At 39.8% G+C, this 14,805-nt stretch overlaps 1 protein-coding gene across 6 annotated transcripts in view; it reads left to right on the forward strand.

Moving 5' to 3' along the window:
* RIMKLB (ribosomal modification protein rimK like family member B) overlaps nucleotides 1–14,805 on the forward strand; it is a 116,895-nt gene that overhangs the window by 79,685 nt on the left and 22,405 nt on the right. For 3 of the 6 annotated variants that reach the window (XR_011558188.1, XR_011558190.1, XR_011558189.1), the window contains exons 6-9: nucleotides 2,290–2,493; nucleotides 6,042–6,187; nucleotides 10,476–10,664; nucleotides 12,423–12,580. Coding sequence is in view for 2 of the 6 variants with exons in the window: in XM_070741751.1 (XP_070597852.1) it covers nucleotides 2,290–2,493; nucleotides 6,042–6,505 (668 nt within the window). In the remaining 4 variants the exon portion in view is untranslated. Of the gene's footprint in view, nucleotides 1–2,289; nucleotides 2,494–6,041; nucleotides 8,639–10,475; nucleotides 10,665–12,422; nucleotides 12,581–14,805 lie in introns of those variants that run through there. The other 3 variants (XM_070741751.1, XM_070741752.1, XR_011558191.1) reach the window with 2 other exon arrangements.

A 14,805-nucleotide genomic window follows, 5' to 3' on the forward strand; every position in this document is an offset into this window, starting at 1 on the left:
CCTGCCTATTATTTAAATTGAACTCAGTCCCTACCAATAAGACTAGAGAATAACCCACATTGGACTCTCCTTGCCAGTGCATTGGAGAACAGAATTCCAACAACTTGTACTGAATTGCCTAGAAGGTCAACTAGGGAAAGACGTCCAATGAAGATGGGTGTATAAATTAAAGGCTGGTGTGGATGGCACAGTTACCCATAAAGCAAGTTTAGTTGCTCAGGGATTTGCTCAGTCAGATAAAGACTATGATGAGGTATTTGTACCTAGTCTGAGAACAAATACATTGAGAGGGGCTTTAATTTGGGCAGCTTTAATTTGGGCAGCTTTAATTTGGGCACCAATACAAGTTTGTTTGTTTATTCGCTTTCTATGCTGCCCTCTCTGAGGATTTGGGGCGGCTCGAAAATTAATCATGTAGATGTTGAAATAATAATAATAATAATAATAATAATAATAATAATAATAATAATAATTTATTGGATTTATATGCCGCCCCTCTCCGCAAACTGCATATCTACATGTACCTTTAAACATACCATTTATATGAGAAAGCCATTAGGTTTAAAGGATGATGGAAAAATTGGTTATTGGAAATTAAAGAAAAGTCTTTATGGTTTAAAGCAATCAGGTTATGAATGGAATAAGTTTATTGTAAAATAATTAGTTTCTATGGATTTTAAAGCTGATATAGCTGATCCTTGTTTATTTAGGAGAGAGAAAGATGGTTTGATTTCTCTGTTGCTATTATTTACTGATAATATAACGATTACAACAAAAACTGAACAAGAAGCAAATGATATTGTTTCTAGATTAAAGAGGAAGTTCAGGATTAGAAATTTAGAGGAGATTAAACATTATTTGGGTTGATATAATAAAGACAAATAAAGGTTTTGAAATTTTGCAACATAAGATGATTAGCCAATTGTTAAAAAGATATAATATGGATAATTTTAAAACTGCTAAGACACCAATGGATCAGGAATTTACACATAGCGATAGTAAATGTCCTATATTTGATAAGGAAATATATCAATCTCTAATTGGTAGTCTCTCATATTTGAGTAATTGGTCTAGATCAGATATATCTTACAGCATAAATCAATTAGCAAGGTATAATGCTGGACCAAATAAAAGACATTGGCAAGCAGCTAAGCAAATATTTATTTAAAGCACACAATACATTATTCTTTATATTTGGAACCAAGAAATGGAACTAACTGCATATGCTGATGCAAGTTTTGCTACTGATACAGTGACTCATAAGTCAACATCAGGTATAATGGTATGTTAGGTAATTTTTAATACGATGGAAATCTATTAGGCAACAATATATTAGTTTATCCACTATGGAAGCAGAATTCTTGAGTTTATCATTAATGTGTACAGAATTGGTGTTATCAGTTGTTAAAGGATATAGGAATTACTGTACATGAGCCATTTACTGTGTATGAAGACAATCTGCCATTAGTATGGCTAATAGTTTAGCTGTGAAAACAAGGTCTAAACATACGGATTGGAGATATTGTTAGACAATGTGTTCAAAATAAAATGATTAAGTTAGAATACTTCATGACTGGACAGAGCATTGCAGACAATTTCACTAAAGCTCAAAGTGCAATTAAATACAAAGAGTGTTGTGAAAACGTATGATTTGAAGATGTAAGGTATTATATATTGACCTACCCAAAGGGGAGAATGTTAGGCCTCTGTCCATAATTGTTGGGTTGGCAATATATTGGCTGCAGGTGTTGCAAACTGCCACAAGAGGGAGCTAGAGTTCATAGCTTATTTCTCTGAGTGACCCTCTCTGTTTCTCTTTGTCTAAGCTACTCACTGCTAAAGGCTACTCACCGTATGTAAGCTCTGCAATGTCTCTGCAACTCTGTGATCTCTTTGTACAGTATTTAGTTATGATTAAAGCTAAAATGTGTTTAGGCTTGATATTTTTATTTGATTATGTTTGATTATGACAGACAACTGGTAAGAAAGACTATGTCCTTGGTAATATTTGGACTGTTTATCTGAACGTGCTATTTCTCAAAGTAAACTTGAATTCAAGTTAGTATAGCTGTACGTGACTGAGTAATTATTCACAACTGATCTCAATATAAACATTTCTGTGTATGCACAACCTTGATAAAACAAGGAATACTTTGCTCATATATTAATAACGATGCTAGTACAGAAGTTGAGAATGTATAGACACACTGCCATTCCAACTTTTTAAACTACAGGCAGGAAAATCACTGACTATTTGTCATCTGTGTTTTGTTTTGTTTTTTGATGCAGGAAAAGCTGTGTTTCTAGCCAGAGATAAACACCATCTGGCAGACCTGAGCCATCTAATTCGTCATGAAGCACCTTATCTATTCCAGAAATATGTACAGGAGTCTCATGGCAAAGATGTGCGTGTCATCGTGGTGGGAGGCCGTGTCGTGGGCACTATGCTGCGTTGCTCAACAGATGGAAGAATGCAGAGCAATTGCTCACTTGGTAAGAATGAAAATGTGTTTGAATTTACTATATATGTTGAATTTTTAAATTATAATTTAAGGCATACATTTTCCATAGACAGAGCTATCTTAAATGTAAAGATAATTGTGAAAGAAACAAATGCAATAAACTTTGATTTAACGGACTAAAAGGAAAATCACTATCTAACCCTAAGACTGCAAATACCCTAAAAAGCAAATTGGATTTTTCAAGTTCTAAAACATGCCTCAACATAGAAAAACTAATAACATCAAACACCTTTTGATGGAAACCATTGGTTATTATATGAACTGTCTCACCAAACAACATGTTTGAGTTTGTAATTTGGGGCAAAGTCCTGAAAGTTGATCAAAACTCAGATCTAGCAGCCATTTATCCATTAACTTTTAAATACACTAAATTAAGTAACTGCTATACAATACAGTGATACCTCGTCTTACGAATCCCTCTTCATACAAACTTTTCGTGATACAAACCCGGTGTTTAAGATTTTTTTGCCTCTTGTGAACTATTTTCACCTTACAAATCTGAGCTGCCACCGCTGGGATGCCCCGCCTCCAGGCTTCCATTGCCAGACGAAGCGCTGGGATTTCCCTGAGCCTCCTCTTGCTGGGAATCCCCGTCTCCGGGCTTCTGTGGCCAGCCGAAGCGCCCGTTCTTGTATTGCTCAGATTTTCCTGAGGCTCCCTTCGCTGGGATTTCCTTGATTTTTGCCGGCGCTGCTTTGAATCCCAGTGACAAACTCTCCCCTTCCAAACTGCATGGCCAAGTCTCTTTTTTCCCCCTCCCCCCTTGACTTCGGAGGCACTATAATAGCAGGATTTAAGGCAAGCAACGGGGATATACTGGCAGCAGAAAGGACAGATCCAGGAGGACGGGGGGCGGTTATTTGGATGCCGGTGAGAGAGGAAGAGAAAGAAAGGAGGAGGGGGAGGAAAAGGGGAGGAGGAGGAGAAGGAAGAGGAGGAAAAGAATCCTGTAACTAACCCCTCCACCCTTCCTAAATCCCCTTCCTTCCTTCCTTCCTTCCTTCCTTCCTTCCTTCCTTCCTTCCTTCCCCAAGCTATGCCAGCGCTGTCCTACGGTGCTCCAGAAGACACAGCCGGGGAAGAGCGATCGCCTTCCCAGCCCTGTATGCCAGCGAACGAGTGAGCAACCTGGGGGGGGGCAGCGGAGGGACAGGAAGAGGGGAGCAGTCGTTTGGATGCTGGTGGAGGAGGAAGAGAAAGGAAGGAGGAGGCCGAGGGGGAGGAAGAGGAGGAAAGAAAGAGGAGAAGGAGGAGGAAGAAAGGAGGATGAGAAGGAGAAACAAAGAAGAGGGAGGAAAAGGAGAATGAGGCAGCAGGGCTGTCAAGGAGAGCAGAAGCCAAAGTGGGGCTGTCAAGGAGGGAAGAAGTCTTTCCCAGTGACCCAGAGAAAAGAAGCCCTCCCTTCGATCTGGGCAGCCTGGAATCAAGGGAGCGTTTTGCGTTCTCTGGGCACTGGGGAAAGGGATAAGTCTGTCCCAGCGCCCAGACAAATGGGAGGCACGGACTCATGGAGCTCAAGAGAGGAGAAAAGTGTGGGGGAAATAAGAAAAGTGGGGTGGACAGAAACAGGAGGAAAAGATGCATGGAGCTCAAGAGAGGAGAAAGGTGTGGGGGAAATGAGCACAGTGGAGTGAACAGAAACGGGAGGCAAAGACTCATGGAGCTCAAGAGAGGTGTGGGGGAAATGAGCACAGTGGGATGGACAAAAATGGGAGGTGGGGACTCATGGAGCTCAAGAGAGGAGAAAGGTATGGGGGAAGTGAGCACAGTGGGGCGGACAGAAACGGGAGGCAAAGATTCATGGAGCTCAAGAGAGGCTCTTTTCACCTTGCTTCATTGGGACTGCCACCTCTCACTGTCCCTCCCTGCACTCCATTCGCCTTAGCTTCGTCAGCCCTGCAGTAGCTTTTTTTTAAAATAAAGCCTTAAAGTTTTGGATTTTCCTAATGGTTTTGCACCCATTATTTGCTTTCACATTGATTCCTAGGGGGAAAATTGCTTCGTCTTACAACTTACGAACTTAGTCACGGAACGAATTAAGTTTGTAAGACGAGGTACCTTTGTATTTGAATAGATTCCCTTTACATTTACATTATTTGTGCAGTTTCCTTTGGCTCATTCTCCCAATCATTTACTACAGTTAAGAAGTAGCAGGAGTATTTTATGTGCTGGGTCAACATCATGCAATTTCACATGATATAATCAGAACCTTTTTAATACCCACATCCCATAATATTAAATCAATCACTAGGTCTTACAAAGATTTTAACTTTCTCTATCCTGATCATGAGATTTTGTATAAGTACCAGTCAGGCCACCCATGCCCTGACACCTCTTTGCGGCCATCTGCAGCCATAGCCGCATGGCCACTGGCCACTTCTGCTTGCAGCCACTACGGACCAGAAGGCCAAGAGATGTGTTGGTGCCGTGGCTGCAAGGCAAGGCAAGTGTTGGGGCATGAATGGCCTGGCTGCGGTGGCCCTAAGGTAGGCTGATGCGGAGCACATGTAGCAGCAGCACCCTCACCACCTCGCCTCATGGCCACGGCACTAACAAATCATTGAGCCTCCTGCTCCATTGCGGCTGTGAGTAAGCAGAAGTGAGCCAATGGCCATGCAAGTTTCTGCTGGATGGGGCTGGTGGAGGTGCTGCCATGAGGTGAGGCAAATATAAGGGTGTATACTATCCTTGTAGTAGTATTGGTTACTCATTTCTTCTATCTGGGAATTAACACTCTAAAATGGCCCATATTCTGGATCAATTCTCCTCTGTGGGCCTTGTTTCCAAGGTTAATACTATTTCAACAGCTTTCATAATTGTTCTATATTCCTATTTAATTTCATTCAATCCTTTATTTCATCTCTTTAAGATGAGAGTGGGGAAGAAATCATGGATGGGTTGCTACTGGTGCGGTAGGTGGCTGCGCACTAGTAGCGGCTGCCAGATTGCACAGTTTGCACATGACTTCGGGCGCCGCCATCTTTTTTCTTTAATTTTTCGTAGTTTTGCTTCATATCCATGTGCAGAATGAGATTTTGGTGTGAGATTTTTGTGGGGGGGGTTTTGTTTCCGGGCATGCGTGAAAGCAAAAAATTGCCAAACTCTCGCACGTGTGCACATTCCATTGTGAGATTATGGTGTGTTTTTGCTTCATGCACATGCGCGCACGTGAGATAACCCAAACCGGTAGCGATTGGTAACAGCAATCTGCCCCTGGAAGAAATGCATGGTCAAACAGGTAAGTTGTGAATTAGTTAAATAAATGGTATGATTGAAAATAAAGATAAAGATGATATATCAGCCTCTATTAGTTATCTTCTTATTCACCTATCAAAGTTTTTCTAGAACACATTTAGTTTTAACACTAGCAATTAGATTCCTTATCACAAAATTTCTTAAAAGCTAGCCTCAATAAGCATTAAAATATCATAGTACTCTCTGTGGCTCATGTAGGTTTATTGATGATCATTTGAGTTGGAATACTATTGTACCCTGATTTAGCTTTCTTCCTGTTACTAGGTGGTATAGGTATGATGTGCTCACTCAGTGAACAAGGGAAACAACTGGCAGTCCAAGTTTCTAACATCTTGGGGATGGATATCTGTGGCATCGACCTCCTAATGAAGGATGATGGTTCGTTCTGCGTCTGTGAGGCCAATGCAAATGTAGGTTTCATTGCCTTTGACAAGGCTTGCAATCTAAATGTAGCTGGTATCATAGCGGACTATGCCGTTTCACTGCTTCCTCCCGGTCGCTTGACACGACGCATGTCCTTGCTCTCTGTGGTATCCACGGCTAGCGAGACTAGCGAGCCAGAGCTGGGACCTCCAGCTAGTGCCACTGTCGACAATATGAGTGCTAGCTCCAGCTCTGTCGACAGCGACCCTGAAACCACAGAGAGAGAGTTGCTCACCAAGCTCCCGGGGGGGATATTCAATATGAACCAGCTAATAGCCAATGAGATTAAGCTCCTAGTGGAGTGATGCCACATGTAAATAACTATGACCAACTTTCTTGTAATTTTTTTTAAAAAAATACAACCAACTTGTAGTGCTGTTTATTGGAAGCAGCTTATAGAGGTGAGGTGAGGGTTTTAACTTGGCGCTCAGAATCAAAACATGCATGTTCTGTGAATGCTGCTTTCCTATTAATCTTACAGAACATATGTTTAGTTGTTATTTTTAACAACTATTTTTCCTTTGATAATACTTTGTTAATACTCTGCATTGGGAAATGGAGAAAAATAACTGGATAAGAACTGTTTTTGATAGGGATGCCATTGCGATCTTTGAACTCATGAAAATGTTTCATCTTCATTTATGTTTTTTTGTAATTTGAAGTTAATGCTCCGAAAGCACCTGTGAACTACAATACTTTACCAACCATCCCCTCACCTCATTGGAGCTCATTCCTATCAGTTATTATATGCCTTTTGATTCATGTCCTATAGGAGTGGAGAGGAATTAGAACAGCCATTTTCTATTTCATTCAAAGGTTCTAAATATCAGCATTTCTATCTATTATCAATAAGATCTGTAAAATTGTATCCCTGGCAACAGTCTACAATTAAATTTTAGCCCATAAGTAGTTTTACCGGGTGCAACATTGATTACTTCAGCATGAGCTTTTGAAATAAACCTGCAACTTCTGCCATTTCTGTGTTAACAGATGTCCACATGCTTAGATTTAAAATCAAATTCATTTCCTTGGGAGAATAAATGTATCTGGATTTTAAAAATAATTTTAAAACCTTGCTTTATGTTAGGATGGGAAGAAGCTGTGTGTAAAATTCAGTTCGTGCCATTGATGGCAGAAGCGGCATGTTTTCTTTTGCACAAGAACTGAGATAAACAGCACTGTTAACTTTTGGTGTACAAAATAATGTTTAAACCAATGTGAAAAAGAATAACACTAGTTTAAAACAAATGTGCATTGACTTGTATTTGTTAGTGTTTTAGTCCTTTTTGCAAGATATATGCTGTGTTAATGTTTCATTTTTAATACATGCTCGTCCAACACTTCCTTCTCTATGCCTACATCTTTAACAGGGACCCAATTTGAAAAATACTGGTACTCCTCAACATCAGCATTAATAGTAACAAACTTATACAAAAAACATCTAATGCCTAGAAAATATGGGAGGGGTGTGGAGGAGGGTCGAAATGGTTGCAAATTTCAAAATTACATTTTGTAAATTGAATGTGTCACTATTATTGATAGAAGGCATTAAAATCTAAAGTGGCCTGATTTACAAAGGATAAATCCTGAAAGAAACAAGCAGGTTTTGGTTTTGGGAAACACTTTACCAGTAAGGCCCAGCCAGAATGGGAATATGATTTAAGGCCGCCAGTGTGTGGATCTCAGGCCCCTTTGTATGTGTCTGTATTTTGCTTTGTTTTTGTCATTAATTTTTGTCTGTCCAGTTCGTCAGTCTTTTTTCCAGAATGCCTGATGATCTCCTCTCCCAATCCATCCCTGATATTTCTGGCTGTGCATTTTCTTATTAAATTTGATAAAATAATCAAAACAACAGCTTTGGGTCTGTTTTAATGGCCTCATCTTCCTCCTCCTCACCCATTTCTCACTCATTTATTTACTTTGGGTATATACAATATTGAAACTATAGAAAAATGTAAATAAAATCCTGTTACTTTAAAAACAGCCATCCACAACATGACACAGTAAAATATTTATAACAGCAAGTTGGCTTATGAAAGGGTTTTGGAGGATGGGCAGCTTTTGTGTGCAGAGTTGTTTTGTCTCAGTGCTTCAGAACAACCATTTATCCTAGAAGACTCAGAGCTTCATTCTACTGACCAATTTCACCACTCAGCTGTTTTAACTTTCATTTCAGTATTAAATGCCACCTGTAAACACTTTTCAGAGACACTAGGAATAAATAGAAAAATATTAGTTTTCATGAAGGTTGATCATGCCTCTTTGTATAGATTTTTAAAATGCAGTAATAACATTTTTGTAGAATTAAATGTTATTGTTAAAAGCAAAATAGAAGGATGATTGTTGGCATTAGCTGATGAAGCAGAAACAATATTTAGTATGTGTAGGTTGAAGAAAATACAAAGGTTTCTGTTTTTAAAAAACTCAAAAAAGAAAAACCCAAATTAGCTTTCTTTCCTTCTGCTTTGTGGCCCTTCACCCCTTTGTTAACTAGACATGTGCCTTCTAAAATACAGGTTTCTTTAAAAGATTGCACATCTTTCAGAAACAAGAGCAAAGAATTTACCTTTGTTAACTAGCAGAAAAATATTGCAACATTCACAGGAAACAAAGTTGATGCCAGAAGAAGCTTTACAACTCTTTCTGATTTGGGCTATTTGAGTTTCTCCACTGTTTGAAAAAAACAGTTTGTGACAAATGTTTTTCACATGATTTTTTTTCAAAATGTATAGACCCAATTTACACCACTATAAATGCAATGGAATGACATACACTATGTTCTGAATCATACACAATGAACACATTAAGGGATTTTATACTTTGGTTTGTGTGTTTGCCATGTGATGGCCACATGTGTGTTGTGGTTGTATTGGAAAGATGGAAAAGAGACTGAATAGTGTTTGGGCAAAGAAAAGTCTAATACATTGTTGAAATAGAAGCTGGCATTGCATGTTAAAATCACATAGGAAATTCTATACTTGAAAAAAATGGGGTGGTACATTCTCGCCTTACATAATGTAATTTTTTTAAAAAAATGTAAAAAGAGTTTTAAAAACATTACTATTGCTAAAGAAAATGAATTTAATTTCTAATAACTAGAGTTTAAGTTCTGTAGAGAGTAGTGGTACACACCACACTTTGCTGGGAAAAAATACAGACCAGTATATTAAGAATATCAACATTATGTATCATAATTTGAAACGAACAATTAGTAAAGCAGAATTGAACAATTGGGGAAATAGAAGCTGTAATGAATGTCAGCATTCAAATGGAACCAAGCTTGTGGGTTTGATGATGATGATGATGGAGTTTAATGAGTATTGTATGTTTTCTTTGTGCTTTTATTTTACAGATGCAATGTTTATACCTTTTCTACTGTATAGAATTACAGGTTGTATTTGTAGCTTTGTATCTTCTCAGATTTTATACTGTTGATGAAAATTCTCATTCTGGATCACTTTGGTAGAGCATTAATAACAGATGTTGGGAGGACAGCATATTTGTGGACTATTTTTGTTGTTGTGTTCCACCAAACTTTCAACCTGTTGGATCAAACTACACTGACTTTGTTCAGCAATTTACCTTAGAAGATATGCCAAGAAAAATGTTTTGAACCTATGAAAATTGGAAAAATAAAATAAAAGACAGTTTTAGACATATTCCAGACTTGGACATATACCAGACTTGATTAATACTGTTTTAAGCTTCATATCCTCCCATTTAATAAAAGCAGAGCTCAAGTTGGTTAAATGTATAAGGGTTTAAGCTATGTAAGATGTATCAACATGTACAATTCTTTCTCATGGCTCACTCTTTTTGAGAAGGTTTATGAGCTATTTGGCTGGTGTGAGACTCACGACCCACTCCTGTTCTCTCTATGGAATTGTAGGTGCTCAGACAGGTAACCTCTGCTGCTACTGTCTCTTTCATTTTTAATTTCACTGTTCTAGGAATTTATAAAGTATTATAGAATTTATGACAAAAGGTTATCTTTTTGTTTTCTTTTTCTTTTTAATATATATTGAGAGTCTTGATATTGGAGGGTGAGTTTTGGGATGTTCTAATGATGGTTTTGACTATCATTGGCAATTTCTGTATCTCTCAGGTTACAGTTTTCAGTTGAATGACTTTTATTTGTTTAATGCATTGTCAATAACTTGATGTTTTGGGGTGGGAATTTGTAACACTTAAGGAACCATTGTGTAGTGCATACTACTTTTTTCTGAATGTTCTAACAATTCACACTTTCTTACTGTTCTTTGCAAAACTTTTCAGGAGGCAAAAAAGTCAAACAATGCAGAGAAAAACTTCCCTTCTCCCCTTTCTGGTGACAAGAGAGAGAGAGAGCGAGAGAGAGAGAGCGCTTGTGAAAATCCTTGAGAATGTTCCTCCCTAAACTTCCCCCCCCTGTGGTAAAACAATAAACGCAGCAGCCCGTGGCATCCAATACCAACCCCTTGGCAGGTAACTTTCAGCTCTTGATCATCCCATATTAGCTAACACTGCTTTCCTTTTTTCTCTTCCTCAGTCATAATATGATTATTGTTAAAAAAGAATGAGTTTTAGGAAGCAAATGGCATTTCTTTTCTTGTTCTTCATTTTGTCTATATTTAGCAGAATTAAACTTTAAAACTCATTGTGATCCATGTGTTCAAGTAGGATCACAGCAAGAGAAAATTTAAGCAGTGTGCAGTGACAGAAAGAAGGGATGGTATGGTATGTAACTTCACAGATTCTGCCATCTCGATCTTCCCATGTACCTACCTCTTCTTGCTGCCCCTTCCCCCAATATACGTTCTTGGCTTAAGTTTTACAGGGCTTTGATGCTTTCCAGGGGCACAGTCAGCACAAAACTAATCGCCATCAATTAACAGGTACGGAAAATAGGAGTAAAAGGTTTATATAATTTTCTGTTTCTTATATCCGGGCTTGGGTGGGGGGCATTGCATACTTGCAAAAATTCAGAGGGGGATTTTATTTCAGGAATTTTCCATATGGGTTGCTCAGTATATTGCTATTTATTGGTAATAATGAACAATCTGAATAACTTCTTAATATTTTACTTTTGATTTAATATTCAAATATGTGCATAAACATGTGACAGCAGTGACACAACCAGTGGTAGAAATAATGGCTAATATGAAAGAATAAAATGTTCCAGATGAACATCCCCGAAATGATTTTGTATGAGAACTCACACATGTCTTATTACAAGAAAAAAAAAATTTTTTTCTCAGGTTAACCTTATAGAAATATGTCTTTTAAATTTAAAAGTGCTGGTATATTCTGCTAAAATAGATTAAAATACAGTATTTTTTTATGTGGATGACTTACCGTTATTCTGCTATTTCTGTAACTTCTATTTTTCATGAATAGTTAATCTCTCTCAGACATAGCTAACTTTTTTGCAAATTTATTTGAAACAAAAATTAATAAATAAATAAATTTGAAACAAAAATGGCTGCTCTGCAAGTCATAAAATTTTCTTCCCTGTTATTTTTGATGCAGAGGCATTGCATAATGCTGTTCAACAGACTTTTTTTCCTTCTCTTGCCATTTTTTAGGCTTTTTGACACAATCTGATTCCTATTGCAACTTTTGTGACTTGAAAAATCTAAACAAGAAAAAGGATCATACTGCAAATTGTTCCTTATAATTGTCAACGCTCATGCAAATTAGCAGTTGCTGGAATTAGGGGGAGAAGAGGAAAAGTAATGTTAAAACAATAGGATGCTTTTTATGCTGTTCAACAAAATTAAATTTTCATTTTACACTAAAAGGGCAATCCAATAAGGAAGACATTTGGCACTACCCAGAGTTACAGCTTTCAGGAAATGCTATTTTACTTTTTAATGTATTAAGTTTATAAATTGCAGAGTTTGCTTAGAAATATACTTGGAAAATGAAATAGGGTACTATGAAAGAGGAAAGTAATAACTAGGTGTGCTTAATGCAACAGAAAATATTTTGTGTCGAAATGTGATGGTAACATAACAGAAGCATCTGGTGGCATTTGTATTTTTAATCTGGCATGTAGTATTCATCTGTAAGGATACTTTCAAAGTTTATTATTTTGATCTTCTGTTCAATATTTTTCTGAAGGAGATGGGAGGTATGGGAGGAAAGATTGTAGTGAGCTTCATGCCTTTAAAGGACCCCCATTGTATGGTTTTTCTGTAAGCTGAACAAGAACTTCTTCTATATGCCCTTGTGCTGCAACAGAATAATAAAACTGGTAGGTGGCAGCAGAAGAAGGAGATTATACAGATGGCACCCGAGAACAGAGAATGCTGCCATGTGGGGAGAGATGGATTCCAAAATATTAGCTGATGTAACGTGCAAAGATGAGAGACAGCTTCCTTGACTTGTTACTCTGCATGGTGAGTCTGACCCTTGATCAGTTCTTATTCACCATAACGGATATGTTAAGTCCACATTTCTGTTTAATCTGGAATGCTGACTAAGGGAGCTGACAGATTTATTTATTTCTCTTAATTTCATTATCACTTCCTTAAAAACAAGTTGAAGGCCATTATTATCAATGTTTTTCCTTTAACAACTACGTATATCCTTATGTTAAATATACAACAAAAGTGACGATGTAGATTAATTATCACTTTCTTCTATCCTGCATTGATTCTATTCATGCACATAGAGATGAAGCTGTCACTAAGGATGGGAAATATGTTTACAGTGTAAATAGAATGGGAAATGAAGCCATTTCTTAGGAACACTTATCTCCACTTATTTGCCCAGAAGCAATATACCAGGGGTCCCCAAACTTTTTACACAGGGGTCCAGTTCACTGTCCATCAGACTGTTGGAGGGCCGGACTATTAAAAAAACGTGTGAACAAATCCCTATGCACACTGTACATACCTTATTATTTAAAGTAAAAAACAAAATGGGAACAAATACAATATTTAATATTTATTCTTCCTCTTTCTCTCTCTCTCTCCCTTTCTCTCTGTCCTTCTGTCTTTCTAGTTCTCTCTCTCTCTCTGTCCTCTCTTTCTCTCTCTCTCTCTCTCTTTCTTTCTCTCTCTTCTCTTTCTCTCACTCACTCTCTTTGTATCTCTCCCTCTTTCTCTCTCCCTCTCTCTGTCTCCTCTCTCTCTCCTCTCTCTCTCTCTCCCTTTCTATCTCTCTTCTTCCTTTCTCTCTCCCTCTCTATCTTTCCCTCTTTCTCTCCCCCTCTCTCTTTCTTTCTCTCTCTCTTCTCTTTCTCTCACTCACTCTCTTTCTATCTCTCCCTCTTTCTCTCTACCTTTCTTTCTCTTTCTCTCTCTCCCTTTCTCTGTCCCTCTCTTTCTTTCTCTCTGTTCTTCTCTTTCTTTCTCTCTGTCCCTCTTTCTTTCTCTCTGTCCCTCTCTTTCTTTCTCTCTGTCCCTCTCTTTCTCTCTGTCCCTCTCTTTCTCTCTGTCCCTCTCTTTCTTTCTCTCTCTCTGTCCCTCTTTCTTTCTGTCCCTCTGTTTCTTTCTCTCTGTCCCTCTCTTTCTTTCTCTCTGTCCCTCTTTCTCTCTGTCCCTCTCTTTCTTTCTCTCTCTTATCTCTCCTCTCACTCTCTTTCTCTCTCCCCCTTTCTATCTCTCCTCTTCCTTTCTCTCTCTTTCTTTCTCTCTCTTTCTCTCTCCCTTCTTTTTTTCTCTCTCTCTTTCTCTCTGTTGCTGGCATGGTGTATGAGAGAGAAAGAGAGAGAGCGGAGGGCGGCTTGCTGGTCCACGCCCGCCTGGATGAGCGGCCCCGCATGGCCCCAGCGCCGGACTCCGCCGCTGATCTCCGCCCCCGTTCGGCTCTGCAGCTGAGAGGCAGCAGCCACATCCACCCCTTCGCCCTCCCCCTGCGTCCCTGGCACCCAGCGTCTGGCCCCACACCGCCTCCACCACCCAGTAACACACCCGATCTCTACCTCTCTCTTTCTCTCTCTGCTGCCGGCGTGGTGCATGAGAGAGAAAGAGAGCGAGCGGAGGGCGGCTTGCCGGTCCATGCCCCCCTGGATGAGCGGCCCCGCATGGCCCCAGCGCCTGCCTTCACCCCCGTTCGGCTCTGCAGCTGAGAGGCGCGTCCACTCCTTCACCCTCCCCGGCACCCAGCATCCGGCCCCACGCCGCCTCCACCTCCCGGTAAAGCGCCCGATTTCTTCCTGCAGGAACGGGTGGTGGGGCGCCGCGAAGGGCCGCGCTTGAAGGCCACCACGGCGCCGCAGTCCCAGATTGCTCACTTCTACGGCCAGCAAAGCCGGCTGCCCGGGAAAGTGGAGTGCTTTTTAAATGCGACGCTTTCCTGCATCAGCCAGCAAAGCCAGGCAGTCGGCTTTGCTGGCTGGAGAAGCGAGCGATCTGGGGCTGCGTAGTTTTGCGCAGGGGGACAGGGCAGTCCCCGCCGCCTGTGTCAGCGGCGAGGTGTGCTCACCTTGTGCCGTGGGGGGCAGGTGATGGAGGTCAGGGGTTTTCAAGCAGCCGCCTCCCCCCCCACACACACTTAGCCATGGTGCACTTAGCTGTGACTTTCAGTGGACAGTTTTTCAATTGCCAATCACCTTTTCATGAATTTCGCGTCCACTCACCGCGGAGGAGGAGGTGGAGAGGCAAGGGGGCGGGGAGGA

Source organism: Erythrolamprus reginae, chromosome 2, assembly GCF_031021105.1.
Source record: "Erythrolamprus reginae isolate rEryReg1 chromosome 2, rEryReg1.hap1, whole genome shotgun sequence".
NCBI classification, from domain to species: Eukaryota; Metazoa; Chordata; class Lepidosauria; order Squamata; family Dipsadidae; genus Erythrolamprus; species Erythrolamprus reginae.